We start from the raw sequence: 22,692 nt of genomic DNA on the forward strand, positions 1-22,692 counted from the left end.
TAAGAACGATAGGGCCCATATCTCTCAGACTCTGTAAGAAGGTAGGATCACCTTCCTTAGCATCAAGTAACTAACACAGATGTCCTAATCACATTACTTACACACAAAGTCACTCACTACTTTTTTATTAGCACTCCCTGCCTCTTATTTCAATGGTGTTAGGCTCTGTTCATTTCGTCTGTCCCCCTGACTGTGGTGACATGAATAAAATTTGTCTTGCCACCTGTATTAGTCAGCTTTTTCATCATTGGAACAAAATACCCAACATACCAAACATAAAGGAAGAGAAATTTATATTCAGTCACAGTTTCACTGGGTTCAGTTCATGACTGGCCAGCTCCAAGGGAAAAATGTCATGTTGGAAGGGCCTGGTGCAGCAAAGCTGCAAACATCATAGCAGCCAGGAAGCATAAGAAAAAAGGGAGGGTCCAGGGACAAGAATATAACCTTCCAAGTCAGCCCTCAGTGACTTGCCTTTTCTGACCAGGCACCACCTCCAAATGTGAGACTTTGGGGGAAGAGACCACTTTAGATCTAAACCATAGCACCAACTTTAACAAATGTATGGCTATGTTTCTTCATGACACCATTGTTGTGGTTTGTGCCTAAATATCCCCCTAAAGTCTCATGCACTCATAGGTGGAGCTTTTCAGAAGTGGCTGGATCTAGAGTATGTGATGCTGGGAGTAAATGTGTGATGTGGGATCAAGGATGTGTGGTTACTAAATTAGTCCACTGATTGGTTTGACATCTTTCTGGGTGTGGATAATGGCCCTCACTGGGTGTGCGTGCTACCTGCCCTAAGGATGGGGAACCTGTACAGAATATAAGGGACAGAAAGAGGGCTACTAGAGCTGCTTGGAACTTGCTGCTTTTGCTGCCTTCTGCCTGCCATGAACTGTTTCTCCTCTGTGATGCCCCCTTCCATGCCACCCTGCCTTGGAGCCAGCCAACTATGAATTGGGTGTCAGATATTTTGTCTCAGCAGTGAGAAAAGTAACTAAGACAGAATTTGGTACCAGAGAAGTGGAGTCATTACTGTGACTGTACCTGACCATGTGGTTCAGGAGTCTTTGTAACTGGCTTGTGGGAAGAGTTTGGAAAGGTTTGGAGATGTTGGCTGAAGAAGCTGCCCTGGAATGCCTTAAGTTGTACTTAATGGGAGATTCTGGTCGGAGCTCAGAAGACCAGAATACTGATAGAAATGCTGCCAGTAAAGACCAGGCTTGGGAAGTTTCTTCTATGAAGGACTGCATTGGTGTTTGAACTCCACATCATGTGTGTTATGCCTTGGCAGAAAGTTTGTCTGCATTTTGCTCATGTCCAGCAACTATGCCGGGGACATTAAAGGTGGTGGACTCATTAATCTTGCAGAAGAAATTTTAAGACAGACTAGTGATAAGGCTGTCACATAGCTACTGTTGGGGTCTTTTAGCAAAATCTATGTTGAAAAAGAGCAAAGAGCCCAGCAGAATGATTTAAAACATTGTGAGTTTGGCCAGAAAGTAAGCTTCAGTAAAGGTGTGGACTGCAAAGATAGAGCACAGGAGAACTTGATTGCTGAGAAGGAAGAAGACAGTAGAAAAGATGGCCTGAGGATATCACAAGAACCAGGAGGACTGCAGTCTTTGCAGCCTCCAAGTTGCAAAGGTGAAAGTCTTTGCTTTGAGAAGAGATCCCCAGAACACCATGTTCCAGAATGGCAGTGGCCTAGAGAACTTGTTCCTTGGGATTGAGTTCAGAGTGCTCAGCACTTGACCCCCACACCCAAGAGAGAAAAAAGCCTGGCCATGGCTCCAGCTGGCAGCAGACCTTAGCATCATCCATGTGGTGCTGATTTTAGGTGCAGAATGCAAGAGTTGTGGGGTCAGGAAGACTTTCTTCCAAATTTTAGAAGGTCTGAGAGGCTAGGAAATGTGCTCGTAAACGGGAAGTTTGTGAAGCTGTGTGAACCCCAAGGTGTACTAGAGACCTCAGAAGGTTGGAGAACCCTGGAATGTGGATCATTCGAAGAAAGCTACAAGGAGTGAGCTAAGTCGGCCCAAGAGAGAATCCCCAAGTGTTGCAATCACACACAGTGCACACCCAAGCCCTTTGGAAGTTCACATCTTCCCACAGGTTGCCTTGGATGCTGGACATGGAACTACAGGACTTAACATTTACCCTGCTGGATTTTGGACTTTCTTTGGTCCCTTTCCTTTCTATCCCTCTATTTGTACCTTTTGGAATGGAAATATCTATCTTGTCCCATTGTATGTTGGAAGTGTTTAACTTTCTCTTTATTTGTACAGTGGCTTGCAGCTAAGAGTTTGCCTTAAATCTCAGAGGAGACTTTAGACTTGGACTTTTCAGCAATGCTGAAACTGTTGAGACTTTGGCAACTTCTAGAAATGGACTAAATACATTTTGCATAAAGGGATAGGATAATGGGGCTGGAGATTTGGCTCAGTGGCGCTACACTTGGCTTGGAAGCACAAGGCCCTGAGTTCAATCCCCTGTACCAAAAAAAAAAAAGAATACAGTGAGTCTTTGGGAGGCCAGGAGTGGAGTGTTCTGGCTTATGTCTAGATGTCCCCCCCAAAGCCTCATGCACTCATAAGTGGGGCTTTTCAGAGGTGGCTGGATCTAGAGTGTGTGATTCTGGGATTAAGTGTATGATGCCAAGATCAAGGATGTGTGATTACTAAATTAGCCTACTGATTGGTTTGGCATAGTTCTGGTAGTAGGTAAGGGAAGGACCTCCCTGGGTGTGAATGCTACCCATCCTAAGATAGTATAAAAAAGTAAAAAGTACTGTGACCAACAATCAGCACTGACTAGAATGGAAAAAGATTAAGTAGAGCTTAAGTCTTTTCATGGATTGAGGAGTTTGCAAGTGGCCGACCTGATCTAAACGAGAACAGCTTTGCTCTGGGGTTCATAAGTACCATGGGTTAAGGTCAGAATTTACTAGATCACTTAGAACACCTACAATTTTAAGAATAAAGCCCTAACTTTGTGCTGTTATCATTGTTCTCTATAGAAAGAGCAAGGCCATGAAACTGAGGTTCTAGTACCTGCTGGAAGTTAAGACTTTAGGAGAGTATGGAGAGTTGAGGAGAGACACAACATCTTGAAGCAGACTGAAAGAGTCATCAGAGCATCCACATTGACAAGAAAAATCATTCAGATGCCCTACAAAACAGCCTACTGTAATACTACAAAGGTAGGGGAAACTTCTGGTTTCTTTTTAACTAGCTAAGGGACCATCTTAAGGTGAAGTGATGCCATAGCAGCTGCTAAGGCAGCCTCCAACTTTCTATATTCATAACTTTATTTAAAATACTCAGAAAAGTCTTTATCAACATTTCTGTTCAACACAATCCAAAGACCTCTTGCCACATAACTCTTGAGGTTCTAGTGGGAAACTCAAAGAGAAATAAGTTAAAATATGAAAACAATTTTGTTCATAAAGACGAGTGGCAATTCTGTATATGAAAACTATAGTCCTCCACCAAATTAGTAACTAATATGATTAGATTATTCTGGAGATCTAGAAAGGAAAAGAAAGATGGGTGATCTTGAGGGGTTGTAAACTGTGTAAAATGTTGTGAAACATGTATACTCTCCTAGACATAATGATAAAAGTTGGCCCTATAGTCAGCAGCAGCCTGATGGGTTTTTAATGTGAAAATGTTACTGAGTTTCCTAGTATGCCCTGCCTTTGCTCAGGTTGCTATAGCATCAGGCATTGTGACCTAATAAACCCTGCTGTTACACCCTGAGTCAAAGCCAGCAGGAAACATCCCGGCCCATCAGTCTGCTCCAACAGCTGAAGGGGGTGGCAGCCAGCTGCAAGTGACCAAGAACTTGGCACTGCCCAGTTCCATCTCTAGGGGAACATCTCGCTTCTGGGTGGTACATTCGTGGCCAAAAGTCTAGAAGAACTTCATTATCAAGGTAATGAGTTTATAAATTTGTTACAGGTTTTTTTTTAAAAAGATATAGACTGAAGTTGTGTCCAAATCATATGAGGGAATCCTCTGCTTCCCTTCCTGTCTTTCTAAGCTAGTGTCCACTAGTTCTTGATAAAAAAGAAGAAAAACTTCCTCTTCTGAGGATATTAGAAGACTTTATCTGTAACTTTTCCCATATTTTATAGAAATTCTTGAAAGAAGAGCAACAAAAGATCTTGGAGAATGGCCAGAATGGTAAGGGTAGGAATATAGTGTTATTATGTGAAAGGATAGCCATTAGATGATAACTATTATAAAAATATTTGAAGCAGGGAGAAAATAAGGCAGGGAGAGGAAGGGAGAGAAGGGAAGAAGGGAAAGAGGGAAGAAGAGAGGGAGGAAAGATGGGAGGGAGGGGGAAAGAGAGGGAGGGAAGGAGGGTAACAATGAAAGGGAGGGAGAAAGGGAGGGAAGAGAGGAGGGAGGGAGAGAGGCAAAGAGGAGGGAAGATGAAAATTTGAGACTGTTTTGAAGTGATAGAGGAAAAAGTAGGTCTAAATTTTGAAGGAAATTGTTTCCTTAGTCTTTCCATAAAAGACTTTCCTGTGCTTGAACTTCAAATATTTCAGTGTATCCTTCCCCATGGTTCACTCCTACCCCACGCCATTCCTAGCCTAAAGACAAATGAGATGAGTTTCAGGGGCCCTTCCAGAGATTCTTGTCCAAACTGACCCCATTTCTAAAAAAGCATTTATAAGCATTTCAGATTTCTTTTCATTTCTCTTTATAGATGTCTGATATAGACTGGTTACACAGCTGCAGGGGAGTGTGCAAAGTAGATCTCTACAGCCCAATAAGACAGCAAGATCAAGAACGAAAAGTGGTAAGATACAAAATGACTCCTAACAAAGAAAGAGTAGAAAAACTGGCACATGGGTATAGATATACTAGGGCCCCAGGTAAACTCATGGAGGCTGATGCTGTGATTTCTCCAAGCAAGCAAACTCAGTAAGGTTTGGCAGTATACATCACAATTATACATCACAAAGGGATTGGGGAGGGGGAAGAGCCAAGTGAGGAGTGATGGGGGAGGGGGAGGAAGGAGCCTGAGGGGAGGGAGGAGTGTTGGTTGCCTAGGAACCTGCCTTTATTACATAAGACCTCTTAAGTCATAAAGTCCAATTATCAGTAAGTTACACTAGGTCCTCTCAGGAGGGCAAAATACTACAAATACTAACATTCTGTTTCCAAAACTTCAAGTGATTTGCATAGTACTTCACATTTTATCATGTTTGAGTAGCACCCATACTATTATCTACTTGATATGTTTTTTAATATTTTACAAATTGATTTACGTTTAAAATAACCATCACCCTAAGCAATATTATCCATAATATCACAGGTTTGATGTTCTAGGACAATGTACACAGAAATGTTTATCCACATACTGCCCAAAATGTTTTATATCATCAATAGTAAAAATACCACTACAATCTAAACATTGATGTAATAGAAAGTGCTGTAAACTAGAAACCAGAGAAATCAAATTCTAATGCAAGCTCCACCTTTAAGTTTCTGTCAGTTGAGCAAGGAACTTCTCAGTTTTCTCAATTAATGTGTATGGACATTGTCCTTTCAGCCTCTCTATGACTGGATAGTATTCTTATTTAGGAAATGTAATGTTAAGCTTCCATTTGCCTAGTAATATCACAATATTAACGTTTATTGAGTACCATGTACCACATTCTGTGAAGAGCTTTACATACCTCATTTAATCCTCACAAAAATCTTATAAGTGCTGTTATCGCCAAGAAAAAGAAATTAAGATTTTTATCTAGAGTTTATCTAAATTTACCCTCCTAATTTGATGCAGATATGTTTTGTTGATGTGTCCAACCTGAATGCAGAAGATAAAGATTCAAAGGTGGGTATTTCCTGCTCAGAGTGGGAGAGGGTGGGAAAACTGCTGTGAAATGTTATCAGTGAAGCATGAGGAAAGAGAAAGGTTGCAGCAGAGGGTGGAAAGGTGGAGAGGACTCAGGTGGAAGGCCATCATTCTCATGAGCCCAGGGTCCCTGGTTCCAAATTTATTCTCACTGTTGATATAAACTCTAATTTTGGAAGCCACTTAAGTTGCTGATGAGGCTAAAACAATTAAAGCATGGAAGATAGCAGGTTAGAAAAGTTTAAAAAAAAACTAGTCTGTCCAAAAGGGCGATGGCTAGCAGAATATGGTTCTTGAAACTAAGAACCTTATGAACATCTTCATAGAGGGAAGAAGTAACTTGTGGGAGGAACTTTGTGTCATTCTTCAAAGACTAGCTAGCATTACAAGGCTACAGAAAGAAAAAGGATAATAGAAGGACATGATGTTCATAATTTGAAGTTGTAGCCTCGGGGACCAGCTTGAAGAAGCCTCAAAAAGCAACTGTTCATAAGAATTTTATTCTTGAAATCCATAGGGTGCTACTGGTTCTAGTTCAGAATTCAACTTTAACCTGCAGACTCTAGAAGATAAAGAGATCGTCGTGATTAAGGACACCGAGAAGAAAGACCAGTCTAAGGTAGATTTAGCCACATTAAGACATAAATACACATCACTCCTAATTACTAGGGCCCAATATTGATTTGAGTCTGAGGACTCTTGTTCAGAGATGGTGAAGAAACTATTGCCTAAGTCCATCCATTTGAATAATATGACATTCTAGAGAACAAAGGACTTCATTTAGTGACATATGGTAAGTTCAACACCCAGGTACTTAACAATGACATTCATAAATCACAGATCAGAACACCATCTCCTCATTTCTATACAACTACTCCAAACAGAATCTTGCTGTTATTACTCTAACAAAATGTGGGCTTAGAGGTAGCACCCTTCCTGATGTTCTTTCCTGGTTTGCAATGGACTCGCATGTCGTGTATTTCCCAGCATCCAGCAAGGAAGCAAGAAGAAAAGAACAAGAGCTGAAAGAATCTGTAACAACCAAGAATCTGCGTGTCTAGTTCTTATTTTGGTGTCTAAGAGATAACTCAGGTTTTTAAATAGCTTTAAGTTAGAAGCAATTAGACTTGCATGCTGCTTGCACACAAAAATTCTTTTTTTTTTTTTTTTGTATCTTGAATTATATATCTGTTAGGCTCTAGGTTTAGGGAGGACAGTGTAACACACAAGAAGTCACCCCCACATTCCCAGAAGCCTGGAGAGTGGCTAGTATTTAGTTTAGTGTTCTGTGTCTCTAGGTTCACATGTTATAACCAAACAATCATTTCTGGTCCCAGACACCTTCAGAGTAAGGGATGTGAACCCTAAGGAAGAAAAACAAGTTATGTAACATTCTTCAAAGATTTTGAGGTTTAATTGGGTATAGCCAATTCCATTTTGGAGTCTTAAGAAAGAGATACATTTCCAGTGGTTCTGCCGCCTGCCTTGCAAGCACAAGGTCCCGAGTTCAATCCCTGTACCAAAAAAGGAAAGAAGAAAGAAAGAAAGAAAGAAAGAAAGAAAGAAAGAAAGAAAGAAAGAAAGAAAGAGAGAGAGATACATTTTATCTGGTGTTTATTTTCAAAAGAGCAGCCCATATTTCCTACCCCCAGTGCAGATCATCTTCATTGTAATTTAAGCCCATTTCCAAATAGATGGGCTTATGACTTCACGTTCCCAGAAATTCTGTGAAAAGAGAGGCAATGAAGCAATGTAAGAGGCAAAGGAGGCAACAGTACTTAGAGATGAATGGAAGATGCATCCATAGTGTATACACATATCCAGACATGAGTATACATAGTCACAAAGCAGAAATATACATCAAAGTATACACTTTAAAATAATTTATACATACATATGTCTGGCTACATGTGACATTTACAAACATGCAAACGTTGATATAACAAACTAGAATACACTGTCCTACTCATAAACAAAAATTTAAAATACAAAGATATAGTCTGATATAGCGAACATGCCCACATGTGACACCCATAAACACTCATATTCACATTCATGGACACAATTCATAAACATACACGCTAACACATTCTAGCATTGATCAAAACACAGTGACCATACAGACTCAGGTATTAGCATATATGCTTATAAATACACATGTTTGTGTAAAAACCTATATTATCATGCATAATCATGGTGATATACATACATACAAACTAACACAAAGTGATATGTATTCATTAACACCTCTGTTAGTATGCATTGATACACACATTGACATAAATGCAATGACATACTCACTCATGTTAGTCACATGCATATTCAAATGACAGAGTATATGCAACACTGACACATTGCCAGTCGTTGACATAGCATATATATAGCATAATCTGTTAATCAATCTATTGACATACAGTCATTATAAAATCACCTATTTATACATATTCACATTTTAACACACATTCATTAATATATCAGTTATATATTAATGAATATATAAGTTAATATCTAAGTTTATATACATTCATTATCAATGTTATATAATATTAATAAATGTATGTGTTAATATGTGAATTTATACTTTAACACACAAATACATTTATAGGTGCATGATGCATAGTAATGATTTATATCATAAACCTGTCAATTATTCAAAAATGACATATTCAGAGACACACTGATATACACAAGAATATTTTGGCATTCACACACATGTACAAATGTACACACTAACATGCACATGTTGGCCTCTACAGTAGACATTCACAGTTAGTGGTGATGTCAACACATGATTACACAGTTACATATATGCACACACACATTGACACACTTTTTCACTAGCAATACACAAGACTGACACATTCTCACATCTATTGAGATGTTCAAACACATTGATATATTGATCTCTACCTATACACACACAACATATACATTGACACATTGAATCAAATACATACTCATCTGGGATCAAAAAGCATATTAGGGGACGGGGATTTAGCTCAGTGGTTTCGCCACCTGCTGTGGAAGCGCAAGGACCGGGATTCAATCCCTGGTACAAAAAAAAAAAACGCATATCAGTAACACTGGTGTATAGTTAAGTATACAAATTTGTATACTCTGAGCTTATGTTGCTGCCACTTGTGACTGAATATATTAATGGATATAACTGGATTCTATGTTCCCATGCAAATTCAAAAATATTTAAACCTCTAATCTGTGCAATTTAGAAGATATATCTTCGGGAAAGGAATACATATAAGAAAAGGAAAAAATGGAAGCAAAGTCTTTGTAAATAGGGATGGGTGGAGGGGATGAAGGGAGGGCAGGGAAATGGGGGAAAAATAAGAATCAAGATATATTATGTAAAGGTACAAATTCCCACTAATGAATGTCAGCATATTGTATACCTAAAATGTATCAATAAAATTAATGAAAAAAAAGAGAGAAAGAAGTAGCCTACCCAAACACTCATAGATAGGTGTTTTTCTTTTTTTAGATAGAAGGATCTGTGTGTCTTTTCAAACAAGCTCCCTTTGATCCTCTTGTTGTCCTCCATTGGCTCCTCATTGATCTCCAGAAGCATGCCTTAGGTTTTCAACATGCACTCAGCCCTTCAGCCTCTAGCTGTAAACATAAAGCAGGAGACATAGACGACTATCACAAAACTGGGAACTGCTACAGTGTATATGCTGATAAATTGAGCATTGATCATACGGCCAAAGGACCTCAATGCCTCCATCTAGAAATGACGGCAACTAAAAACACCAACAATAACCAAAGTCCTTCAACTCCTGTAGTCAAGTCTTCTAACACTCAGAAGGAAGTTAAGTCCCCTGATGGCGAATGTAGTATGGATGACCTTTCCTACTATGTCAACCAGCTATCTTCGCTGGTAATCCAGATGGCTTGTAAAGAAATCAAGGAGAAATTGGAAAGTGGAAGCAAAGGTCTTCATCATTCAGTGTATCAACCCACTGGAGAAAAGGGGAAAAACAGCCCCCACAGTCCTCTCAGCAAGATTGCTTCTGAAATGGCCCATGAAGAGGTGGAATTGACTTCTTCAGAAATGTGTGGCACTGGTGAGGAAAATCAAGAAGGTGGCCAGAAAACCTTTCTGTATAGTGAATTATCCAACAAGAGCAAGTGTGGGGAAAAGCAGATGTTTCAGAGAGATAGTAAAGAATTTGCAGATTCCATTAGCAAGGGGCTCATGGTTTATGCAAATCAGGAGGCATCTGACATGATTGTCTCTGTTATGAAAACTCTGAAAGTGCATAGCTCTGGGAAGCCAATTCCAGCCTGCGTGGTCCTGAAGAGGGTATTGTTAAAGCACACCAAAGAAATCATGTCTGATCTGTTTGATTCCTGCATGAAGAACCTGCATAATATAACTAGAGTTTTGATGACTGACTCAGATTTTGTCTCCGCTGTCAAGAGTAATCTGTTCAACCGTGGAAAACAAAATGCTGCAGACCTCATGGAGGCCATGTTGAATCGTCTGGTCAGTGCCCTTCTCAGCGAGAAGGAGACAGAGTCTCAAAGTCTGTCATATGCAACTTTGAAAACTGGATCTCAGGATCCTAAATGCAAGAATCAAAGCCTTGAATTTTCATCCATGAAGGCTGAGATGAAAGGGAAAGATAAATCCAAAATGAAATCAGACCAGTGCAAGTCATTGACCAGTGCTGAGAAAGTCAGTGAACACATCCTCAAGGAGAGTCTGACCATGTGGAACCAGAAGCAAGGAAATCCATGCAAGAGGGCTACTAAACTATGTGCCAATAAAGATGAGAAAAAAGAAAATATCAGCCCTTCTATGGATTCACTGGCCAAAGACCTGATTGTATCTGCCCTTAGGCTAATCCAATACCATCTAATCCAGCAAGCCAAAGGCAAGGATACACTTGAAGAAGATTGCCCTGGTTCCTCCCTGGGCTATGTGGCTCCAAGTACCCAATATGAAAAGTGTGGAGGTTGCCAAAGTACCAGAACACTCTCAGTGAAGCATCTTGAATCTCGTGGAACTCCTGGTCCATCCACTTCTCTAAAGGAGAATCAACAGCTGGACTGCCAGAAGCTGGATATGTCAAACATTGTTCTGTCGCTGATCCAGAAACTGCTGAGTGAGAGCCCTTTCAGCTGTGATAAGCTATGCGAAGGTGAGAACAAGAGTTCTGAGCCCAGAACAAACAAAGCATCTTCCATGGCCAGAAGACCAGACAGAGAAGTACAATGTCAGGATAATGCAGAACTGGACTCTATCAGTGGGATGAAGCAAATGAACCATCAGTTTATAGATCAATTGGTAGAATCTGTTATGAAGCTGTGCATGATCATGGCTAACTGCAGCAACAACAGGGAAGCCTTTGCTGAACTGGAAGAACGAGAAGCAGGCTTGACAAACAATGCTGGTAGCTCCAGACATGGTCAGGAAACCACAGTGTTAAAGAACCAAGATTATCCTGGGCCCGAAGTTATTGTCAACAATCAGTGCTCTACAAGTAACTTGCAGAAGCAGCTCCAGGCTGTCCTGCAATGGATTGCAGCCTCTGAATTTAACGTGCCCATGCTCTACTTCATGGGAGATGATGATGGACAACTGGAAAAGGTAAGCAGTCCACCAAAGAACAAGAAGAAAGAATGGGTGGAGGTGGGGAAGTCAGCATTCATACATGTGCAAATTCTCTCATTCTGTTTATATCCACCTACATACACATCACAGCTGCATTTTCCACATTAGATGGATTTCAGAGAAATCTAACACTTAGCCAAATTATTTTCAGTCCAGAAGCCTGAACTCAGGCAATCCTTCCCACTCCCAACCTCATACTTTTTTAGGGGAGCAGAGAAATGGCAACTCCAAACCAGCAATCAGCACATACTAACTTAAGGGTCCAATACCTGGTGGGAAATATTTAATGAACACAATTTCAGAGTTTGTTTTTAAAGCATGAAACAAAAGTACCTTTGACATTTTGATCTATGTCATTAGAAAAGTTTCAAAGGAAACAGAAAAGCAAGTCAGTAGCCTCTGGTCCTATTTTCATGACATGCTTTACTCTAATTGTAGAACCAAGGTTCTGAAGATTGGGTAAGAGGCCTGGGGGTGTTAGTTCATTTTTCTCTAGCGAGGTTTTCCTCCAGAAAGCATCAAATGACTCAATCTGCTCTCTTTACAGCTTCCTGAAGTATCAGCCAAGGCAGCAGAGAAAGGCTACAGTGTAGGAGATCTGCTTCAAGAAGTCATGAGGTTTGCCAAGGAGCAACAACTGGATGAAGCCGTGGTGAACATGCCTAAGAAGCAACTGCTAGATTGGCTCCTCACTAACCTGTAAAACTAAAACTTCAACTCCTCTTTTTTTTGGCGGGGCGGGGGGGCTACCGGGGATTGGACTCTGGTCCTTAGATTTTCCAGGCAGGAAGCGGAACACTGAGCTAATTCCCCTGCCCTTCAACTCCTCTTCATCTTACCCCCCCCAGCAGCATTCCATCTCAGCTGGAGCCACCCCTACCATCATGCTGGTGAACTGCACAATACACAATTGTGCTTCCCAATACATCTGAGCAGTTGCAGTGTGCAAATACAAGGTGCCCTGGCTGGGAAAAATAAATAAATAAAAATTTAAAAAAGTTGTCATTTTCTTGGTCAAACTTGTCTGGGGCAAGGGAGAGGAATGGGTTCTATTTCTAGAGACTGTGATACAGTGTTGGATTCGTGTCCAGATCTCACATTATTTTCTATGCTAAACACTCAAAATAAAGGAATATTACTCAGGTGCAAGTTCCTAAATAATCTGATTTGTCCAAATAATCTCAATTCAGAGTCTATTTAGAGTTTTGCCACCTGTAGCTTCTCTGTTTCTTCTAGAATGACACACCTAATAATCTCCTTCCCAATTCCAAGGATGCAGCGTTCTTAGTTTTTGTTGAGTGTGCAGGTGGGCTAGCTTAGATGAAAAGCAAGTTGAAGAAAGTGCATTACTCATGGATATTGTCCCACCTTGTGATACACACACACACACATCCTATTGCTCATTGCCATGGCTAAATACTACCCAGAACTATAATAGGGTCTGATTCTTTCTCATGTATGAATAAAGCTTCCTTATAAGACATTTCCTTCAGTTGGTGATATTTTATCTTTCACCAGTCTGAAAGAAAAATTTTCCAAGAATATAAAGCTATTCTTTGTGAGTCCCTATATCCCAGTGTCCCAAAGTCCCTTTGGGATTAGTACTAAGTTCCTAGATTTGCTCTATGCTTCCCAGGCTTCAACTGCATTGGTAGAATTCATTGCAGATCAGATTAAGACAGTAGTTTGAACCCTACGGCTCTTGGTTAGCTAGTTCACTATGTGCCTTCTTGGCTTGCCTTGACACCTGTAAGGTGCTGAGGCTTAATAGAACAAGCACAGAAGAAGTGTCCCACTGGACTCAACAGACAAAGCTTTGCCTCATTCTAGTCACATCCTTTCAGGCAGTCGTCCAGACCCGGAGCCTGTTTCTTTAAGTGTAAAATGTAGCTAAAAATTATTCTCACACACTTTAGAGGTTGAACTGGGAGAATGACGTGATGGTGTTTTGTACTAGATGGATCTTGTAACAAATGCAAATATGTGAAGGAACTTGTCCTACCACAATAGTTCTGACATTTGAGGATTAGAACAAATCTCTTTTCCATAATTTCTCCAGGAAACTTAGGTGGATGAGTTAAGCTCAGGCTGAAGAAACTTGAATTTTGCCAGAGCTAACTGACAGATTCCAGCAAATAAAGGAATGCTTGAGGCTACAAGGATCCTGACAAGGAAGGGTCTGGAGGAACTTAATGGTTCTTGACTTTTATTGCTGGAGACTGAGACCCTGGCCTTTGACCTCTGTAAATGAGAAGTGACCCCAGGCATTCCAAGAGCAATATGGCTGCGCTTAATGCCATCATTTAGAAGTACACAAGGACTTAGGCTGAGAGAGAGCCGTGTATATAGTAAGAATGGGTCTACAGGAGAAGAAACAAAGGGAAACGGGCTTCTCTTCTGGCAAACAGTACAATTGGCATGATATCTCTTGACAGTTTCAGTCTCTCTGCCATCAAGCCTCCATTCTAAAAGTTGTGAGCACAACTTGTCTGGGAGATTATTATAGGGCCAGAACTAGACTGAGGTGAGGCAAGACAGTTACTTGCTTCAGGGGCAAAAACACTTAGCAATTAAGAAAAATACTATTTTAACACAACATTTTTTCAAAAATCTAATTTAATGTCTCAAACCCACAATGAACAAAATATCAAATGTTTTAACACAGAGGATCAGTAGCCTTGCCATGCCAAGCTGTAATATAGAACTTGAGGCCACAGGAAGCATTGGGAAGCCCCCAACCCTTTCCCTTTCACTCTCTTCCCCAGAGCTTTGCCAGAGGCCACAAGGCCCCTCTGTCATCACCACCCTATCTTGGCTTTGTCTGGCCGCTTTTCTGCATAGCCCCTTCAGCTGCCCAGGCCCCAAACTCCGCCCAGGCTCCCTTCGGTTGAGAGCAGAGGCACTGCAGGGCCTCCGCAGCCTGGTCCCATCCCTGCAGCTCTGAACAAGGCTGATTTTGTGGGACTTACACTTTATTGGAGATAAGTAAAGCACTTTTAGAGAATGTGTCGCCCTGAAAGCCTATATCTGTATAAATAATTAATAGTGACATTCTTGAAGAACTTAGGAAAGAAAGAAATAACAATTCAAACAAGTTTAGGAAAGAAGAAACAAAATTTGGAGCAAGGAAAAAATAGCAAATTTTCACTTAAGCCTTTAAAACTCAGGAACTGGGGTATATTGCAGTGTTTTCTCCCCTGCTTAACATGATAAGGGTACAACATTCCTAACAAAAGCTCTTATTAGATAAATTCCAATTAAAAACAAGAATCACAAAAGATTACCCCTATGCAAATTTTACCTTACAATAGTTCTAATAATGTAAGAAGAAGAATAAATATAAAAGTAAAAATAAAAGGGTGGTAGAAATAAAAATACCACTTTTGCAAATAGTATTTTTGTCCTCCATGAAAATCAAATTCCCAAATACCAGAGGCAATGAATGAATTTTGCAAAGGGACAAGATAGACAATACTTTTGAGCTGCAAGATTCTGCTATCAACTAACAAAACCCCAGCCACTTTATCGCCTGTGACTCAGGGAAATGTAAAAATTTCAGCAGTTTCCTAATACTAAAGTCTGCAGTGTCAGAACATAAGACAAATCTAAAAGAATCTATCCAATTCCGATATCCTAGAACAACCCAGTCAGAAAGAGGGCAATTTACAGTAGTGAAAATATATTCCCTTTATAGGGGGTATCAGACACTACTATGTGTTTTAATTGTTTCAAAAACCTTGTAAGATGGCTTCTTATTAGATGCTTTATTATGGATGAAAAATTAGAAGCTTAGATTTAAATTCCTTCCTCAAGATCATGCAGCCAGTAAGCAGGAGAGTTGGGATTAAAATCCAGGCTTGCCACATGTCAAATTCTATGCTGTTATCAGTCTACCATATTCTTTCCCTATTAATACATATTCATGCTTATTAAAGAACAAAACTATAAAATATGAATGAGAATAATAAAGAAACACAGAAGTAAAAAAAAAAAACAACTCTGACTGATAGAACTAAATTAAATAAAACCACATTCTCCAATTCAACCCATAGTTCTTATTTAATGCCAATTTAAATCTTTATGGGATAGTTTCAAAGTATATCCACCAAGATATTTACTAATCACAAAGTTAAAATAGTAATGTTTTTCTTAAATTCTTTTATTGGTACATTTTAGGTATACAATTCACTTACATTTATCATTGGGTGCTTGTAGCTGTACATGATGTATCTTGGTTCTTCCTTTTTCGCCATTACCTGTGCACCCTTCACCCCCTCCACCCTTCCCTATTTACATAGACTTCATTTCCATTTTTTTGTTTTCTCATAATTTTTCTTTTCCTTTCTTTCCTTTCCCCTTCCCCTCCCACCACCCCTACCCTTTTGGACCTTTTCTTCCTATTTCAAATTATCAATTATTCATTTTAATCATTTTAACCCTTATTTACACTTTGTTTCTCACACTAGAGAAACTATTTGGTATTTACACGTGTGTCCTACTTATTTCACTTAAGAGTATGGCCTCAATATGCATCCATTTAGCTATAAATGTCTCTAGTTTCTCATTCTTTATGGTTGAGTAGTACTCCATTTTATTACAAAAAACTACATCTTCTTTATTCAGTATCCAGTTGATGGGCATTTGGGCTGTTTCCAAGCTTTAGCTATTATGAACTGTGCCGCTATAAACATGGGTGCACAAATATCGCTGTAGTATGATTCTTTTAATTCTTTGGGGAAGATACGAGCAGGGGAATAGCTGGGTCAAATGGGACCTCTAGTCCTAGTTCTTTGAGGTATCTCCATACTGATTTCCACAGTGCTTGCACTAGTCTACACTTAACAACAGTGGAAAAGGGTTCCTTTTTCCCATCATCCCCTCCAGCATTCGTTATTGGTTGATTTCTTGATAGCAGCCATTCTTTCTGGGGTGAGGTAGAATCTCAGTATTGTTTTCATCTGCATCTCTCCAATGACCAGTGATGTTGAACATTTTTTCATATGTTTCTTTGCTGCTTTTACTTCTTTGTCTGAGAAATATCTGTTCATTTCAGATGCCCATTATTGAACTGGGTCTTTGAATTTGGGGGGGTCCGATTTTTTTCAATTCTTTATATATTCTAGATAGTAGTCCTTTGTCTGAGGTACAGCTGCTAAAATTTTTTCCCCCATTGTAGGTATTCTCTTAGCTCTGTGGATGGTTTCTCTTGCAGTGCAGAAGCTTTTTAATCAGATGAGATACCAGTTGTTGATTTTTTCTGCTAGTTCCCGTGCTACTGAAGTTTTGTTCATAAAGTCTTTTCCTATGCCAACATCTTCAGGTGTTCTACCTAACTAATCTTCCAGCAAGTTTAATGTTTTTGTCTTAACATTTAGATCTTTAATCCATTTTGATCTTAGTTTAGTGCATGGTGATAGGTATGGGTTTAGTTTTAATTTTTGGTAGGTTGAAATCCAGTTTTTCCAACACTATCTATTAAATAGGCTATCTTTCCTCCAATGATAGTGGTTGGCTCCTTTGTCAAAGATTAATTGGCTGAGTATGTCTGGAGTTGTTTCTGCATCTTCTAATCTATTCCACTGATCATCAGGTCTGTTCTTTTGCCAGTACCATGCTGGTTTTTTTATTAAATAACTTTATTATCAAACACACACAAACAAAAAATTAAAACCACTCAAAGAAGAGCAATGCAAGGGGGAAAAACTACAATAATATTCAAATACAGTAGAACTCAACCAAAACAAAACTGAAAAGAACTGAAACATTTTTCCATATAACTTAAAAAAGCATCTCAAGCACCGACAAGGCACCAGAGGATGTGATTTCTTTCAGAAAGGTCCCCAAAACCAACATTGAACAAATAATGATCTGGGAACAAAACTCCAGTTAGTTAGCAGGCTCCACATAAGCCAAATTTCTCCCTAGTTTAAATTTCGATTCAGTCATATAACACGCGATGGAAACACAATCCGAGAAATATGCTATTAGGCCATTTCATCCGTGTGAATCCTTAATTACACTTTCAGTTTCTCACACTAGAGAAACTATTCAGTATTTACACATACATGTCCAATTTATTTCACTTAAGTGTATGGCCTTAATATGCATCCGTTTAGCTTTATATGACTCTAGTTTCTCGTTCTTTATGGCTGAGTAGTACTCCATTTTATTAAAAAACCACATCTTCTTTATCCAGTCTCCAGTTGATGGAGACATGGGCTGTTTCCAAGCTTTTGCTATTAGGAACTGTGCAGCTATAAACATGGGTGCACATATATCGCTGTGGTAAGATTCTTTTAATTCATTTGTGAAGATACCCAGCAGTGGGATAGCTGGGTCAAATGGGACCTCTAAGCCCAGTTTTTTGAGGTATCTCCATACTGATTTCCACATTGGTTGCACCAATCTGCACTCCCACGAACAATGGAGAAGGGTTCCTTTCTCCCCATACCCCCACCAGCATTTATTATTAGATGATGTCTTGATAGCAGCCATTCTTCGTGGGGTGAGGTGGAATCTCAGTGTTGTTTTCATCTGCATTTCTCGAATAACCAGTGATGTTGAACATTTTTTCATATATTTATTTGCTGCTTTTGTTTCCTTGTCTGAGAAATGTCTGTTCATTTCAGATGCCCATTTTTGAATTGGTTCTTTGAATTTGGGGGGTCTGATTTTTTTTTCAGTTCTTTATACATTCTAGATAGTAGTCCTTTGAGCTACGGTTGCTGAAAATTTTTTCACACATTGTAGGTTGTCTCTTAGCTCTGTTAGTGGTTTCTTTTGCAGTGCAGAAGCTTTTTAATAAGATAAGATCCCAGCTGTTGATTCTTTGTGCAAGTTCCCATGCCACTGAGGTTTTATTCATAAAATCTTTACCTATACCAGTATCTTCAAGAGTTCTACCTAACTTATCTTCCAGGAAATTTAGTGTTTCTGTCCTAATACTTGAATCTTTAATCCACTTTGATCTTCATTTAGTGCATGGTGATAGGAATGGGTCAAGTTTTAATCTTTGGCAGATTGAAATCCAGTTTTTCCAACACCATTTATTAAATAGGCTATCTTTCCTCCAATGAGGATGGTTGCCTCCTTTGTCAAAGATGAGGTGGCTGAGCATATCTGTAGCTGTTTCTGCATCTTCTAATCTGTTCCACTAATCCTCAGGTCTGTTTCTTTGCCAATACCATGCTGTTTTATCACAATAGCTTTGTAGTATAGTTTCAAGTTGAGGATTGTAATATCCCCAGCCATATCTCTGTTGCCTAAAATTTCTTTTCCTATTCTAGGTCTCTTCTGGTTCCAAATGAATTTTTGGATTGATTTCTCTAGTTCTGTGAAATATATTGTTGGAATTTCAATCGGGATTGCAATGAACCCATATAATAGATTTGGAAGTATGTCCATTTTCACTATATTGGTTCTTCCTATCCAGGGACAAGGGATGTCTTTCCATTTTCTTATATCCTGCTCAACCTCTTTTTTCAAAGTGCTATAGTTTTCAGTGTAGAGGTCTTTTGCTTCCTTTGTTACCATGCTGTTTTTATCACAGTAACTTTGTAGTATAGTTTCAAGTTGGGGATGTGATACCCCCTGCCATGTCTCTGTTGCTTAGAATTGCTTTTACTATTCTAGGTCTCTTCTGGTTTGAAATGAAATTTTGGATTATTTTCTCTAGTCCTGTGAAGTATATTGTTGGAATTTCAATCAGTATTGCATTAAATCTATATAGTAGTTTTGGAAGTATGGCCATTTTCACTGTATTGGTTTCTACCCAGGAGCAAGAGATGTCTTTCCATTTTCTTATATCCTCTTTGATCTCTTTTTTCAGGGTGCTGTACTTTTCAGTAGAGTGGTCTTTTGCTTCCTTTGTTAGATTGATTACTAGATATTTCATTTTTTTGGATGCTATTGTAAAAGGAATTGTTTCCCTAATGTCTCTCTCAGTGAGTCTGTTATTTTTATATAAGAAGGCTATTGCTTTTTGAGTGTTGACCTTGTATCCAGCTACTCTACTGAATCTGTCCATTAAGTCTAGATGTCTTTTGGCTGAATTTTTTGGGTCTTCTATGTATTGTATCATATCATCAGCAACTAATGACAGTTTAACTTCTTCCTTTCCTATCTTTATTCCTTTTATTTCTTTCTCTTTTCTAATTGCTCTGGCTAATGTCTCCAAAACTATATTAAAAATGAGTGGTGATAGTGGGTATCCTTTTTCCTGATTTTAACCTTAAAGTTTTCAATTTTTGACCATTTAGTATGAGGTTGGTTGTTGGTTTTTCATAGACAGCCTTGATCAGGTTGAGATAAAGAACTTCTATTCAAATTTTCTGTAGGCTTTTTATCATGAATGGGTGTTGGATTTGTTAAATGCTTTTTCTGCATCTATTGAGATGATCATATGGTTTTTGTCCTTGGTTCTGTTAATATAGTGTATTACATTTATTGTTTTATGTATGTCGAACCATCCTTGCATCCCTGGGATAAATCTGACTTGGTCAGGGAGTATGATCTTCTTGATGACCCTCTGTATTCTCTTTGCCAGTATCTTGTTGAGGATTTTTGCATCTATGTTCCTTAGGGAGATTGGCCTGTAGTTTTCTTTTTGGGTTGGATCTTTCCTTGGTTTTGGAATTGAAGTAACACCTGCTTCCAGGAATGAATTTGGAAGCCTTGCTTTCCTTTCAATTTCCTTGATGAATTTAAAGACTAATGGTGATAGTTCTTCTTTAAATGTCTTGTAGAATTCAGTACTGAACACATCAGGACCTGGGCTTTTCTTTGATGGTAAATTTTTTATTACATTTTCAATTTCACACATTGTAATTTGGGTGTTTAGAATTTTTATCTCTTCTTCATTTAACTTTGGTTAACTTTGGCAATTCGTAAGTATCTAGGCATTTGTCCATTTCTTTGTGTTTTCCAATTTATTAGCGTACAGGTTCTCTAAGTACATATAGATGATCCTCTGGATTTCTGCTGGGTCTATTGTGACTTCATGTTTTTTGTTCTTAATTGCATGGATTTAAGCCTTTTCTTTCCTTTTTTTGATAAGGTTGGCTAAAGGTTTATCAATTTTATTTATTCCTTTGAAAAACCAACTCTTTGATTCATTGATTTTTTGTATCATTCTCTTAGTCTCCATTCCATTGATTTCTGCTCTGATCTTTATAATTTCCTCTCTTGTATGAGCTTTGGGTTTGCTATGCTCTTCTTTTTCTAGGAGCTTGAGGTTCTGCATTTGGTTGTTTATGTGAGTTCTCTCTGTTATCCTAATATGGGCATTCACTGCTATGAATTTCCCACATAGAGCAGCTTTCATTTGTCCCACAGATACCTGTATGTGGTACTGGCATTATTATTTACTTGTAGAAACTGTCTAATTTCTTCTTTCATTTCCTCTGTGATCCATTGGTTATTTAGGAAGGTGTTATTCCATTTCCATGTGTTTGTTGGGGTTTTGCGGTTTCTTAGGTTATTGATCTCCAATTTTATTGCACTATGATCTGATAATATACAAGGAGTAACTTCAATTCTTTTGCATTTACTTAGACATGTCCTATGAATTAGCATGTGATCTATTTTGGAGAATGACCCATGTGCACCTGAAAAGAATGTGTATTCTAATTTTGTAGGGTAGAACACTCTGTAAAAATCTATTACAAGAACACGCAAAATCAGCCCGCTGCAGATAGGCAGGTCTGAGCACACCCTACCAAGGTCCTGAGTCACACAGAACATGCCAAATCAACCCGCTGCACACAGGAAGGTCTGTGCATGCCTTACCAAGGTCCTGAGTCACCTGGAAGACACCAAATCACCCCGATGAAGACAGGTAGCTACCTAGTTCCACACTACAAAGACGCAGAGGACACCAGACCACCAGACCAAGGTACTGAGTCCCGCTGTTCCTGGCCCAGAGGTAGAGGCTTCTGAGCCGCCGTCCTACTGCTCCTGGTCCAGAGGACGGGGTTTCCCGGTCAGCATCCCTCCCGCTGCTCCCAGCCCAGAGGAAAGGGCTTTTGGGCCACCTTTTGTCCTGTTGCTCCTGGCCCAGAGGAAGGGGCTTCTAGGCCACCATCCCTCCCACTGCTCCTGGCCCAGAGGGAGGGTCTTCTGAGCCACCATCCCACTGCTCCTGGTCCAGATGAAGGGGTTTCCTGGCCACCATCCCTACCGCTGCTCCAGGCTCCTGGCCCACCTCATCCAGCTCAGAGGAGGTACTCCGTGCAGGCGCTAACAGCCCCCTGGCCCAGTCGAAATGAGAAAACACATAAATAAGTCTCAAAACCAAACTTCCAGATCACCTACAGCAACCCCAAAGGGAAATGAGATGGAACACTCTGATACTCAACCACCTGGACCTACTGAACTAGCAACAAAAGGAGATCTGGAAAAAATGAAATCAGAAATAATTTCTCAGATAACAGGAGAAATTGTGCCCCTAGTGCAAGACATGATTAATAAATCTAGAGAGGAGCTCAGGAACATGATGGAATCCCAACAGAAGAAAAAAATGGAATCCATAAAACAGATGCAGATAGATTTCCAGGACATGAAAAACTCCATTGAAAGTCTACACAGGAGAATGAGACAATGTGAGGACAGAATTTCAGATATAGAAGATAAGATTGCAATTAGTGACCAGGAAAAGAAAAATTGCTTCAAAATTATAAGGGAACATGAGAAATCAATCCAGCAGCTGCTAGATGATGCAAAGAAGAATGACCTAAGACTGATTGGGCTCAATGAAGAAACAGGAGAGAGTGGAGATGACATTAAAAATGTCTTCACAGAAATAATGGCAGAAAACTTCCCAAGCAGGGGAAAAGAGCTTGACATACAGATAAGTGAGGCATATAGGACTCCAAATAGCCTTGATCAAAAAAAAATTACACATAGGCATATAATTGTTAAGATTCCAGAAACACAACAGAAGAACAAAGTTCTCCAAGCAGTCAGAGAAAAGAAACAAATCACATACAAAGGAAAGTCCATCAGAATCACAGCAGAATTCTCAACACAAACCATCAAGGCAAGAAGAGCTTGGAGTGACATATTCCAAGCCCTAAAAGAAAACAGCCTCCAACCCAGATTGATGTACCCTGCAAAACTATCTTTCAAGATGGATGGAGAAATAAGATACTTGCATGACAAAGAGCACCTTAGGAACTTCATGA

General features: G+C 39.4%; 1 protein-coding gene across 4 annotated transcripts; it reads left to right on the top strand.

The window, feature by feature from the left end:
* The first annotated feature begins 3,773 nt into the window (after positions 1–3,773).
* Positions 3,774–12,482, top strand: Akap4 (A-kinase anchoring protein 4). Of its 4 annotated transcripts, none has more exons than XM_021250028.2 (8): positions 3,774–3,939; positions 4,142–4,190; positions 4,726–4,818; positions 5,809–5,859; positions 6,398–6,499; positions 9,377–11,488; positions 12,060–12,211; positions 12,361–12,482. In XM_021250028.2, the coding sequence occupies exons 2-8, from the start codon at positions 4,179–4,181 to the stop codon at positions 12,404–12,406; spliced, it is 2,568 nt and encodes an 855-aa protein (XP_021105687.1). In that variant the 5' UTR covers positions 3,774–3,939; positions 4,142–4,178; the 3' UTR covers positions 12,407–12,482. The 4 variants fall into 4 exon arrangements, with proteins under 4 accessions (XP_021105687.1, XP_021105688.1, XP_004872068.1 ...); XM_021250029.2 differs by having other exon boundaries at positions 12,364–12,476; XM_004872011.4 differs by having other exon boundaries at positions 12,060–12,476.
* The last annotated feature ends 10,210 nt before the right edge of the window (positions 12,483–22,692 follow it).

This window comes from Heterocephalus glaber, unplaced genomic scaffold (assembly GCF_053883595.1).
Source record: "Heterocephalus glaber isolate CG9 unplaced genomic scaffold, H.glaber_assembly_v1.0 deba00001546, whole genome shotgun sequence".
Lineage (NCBI taxonomy): Eukaryota > Metazoa > Chordata > Mammalia > Rodentia > Bathyergidae > Heterocephalus > Heterocephalus glaber.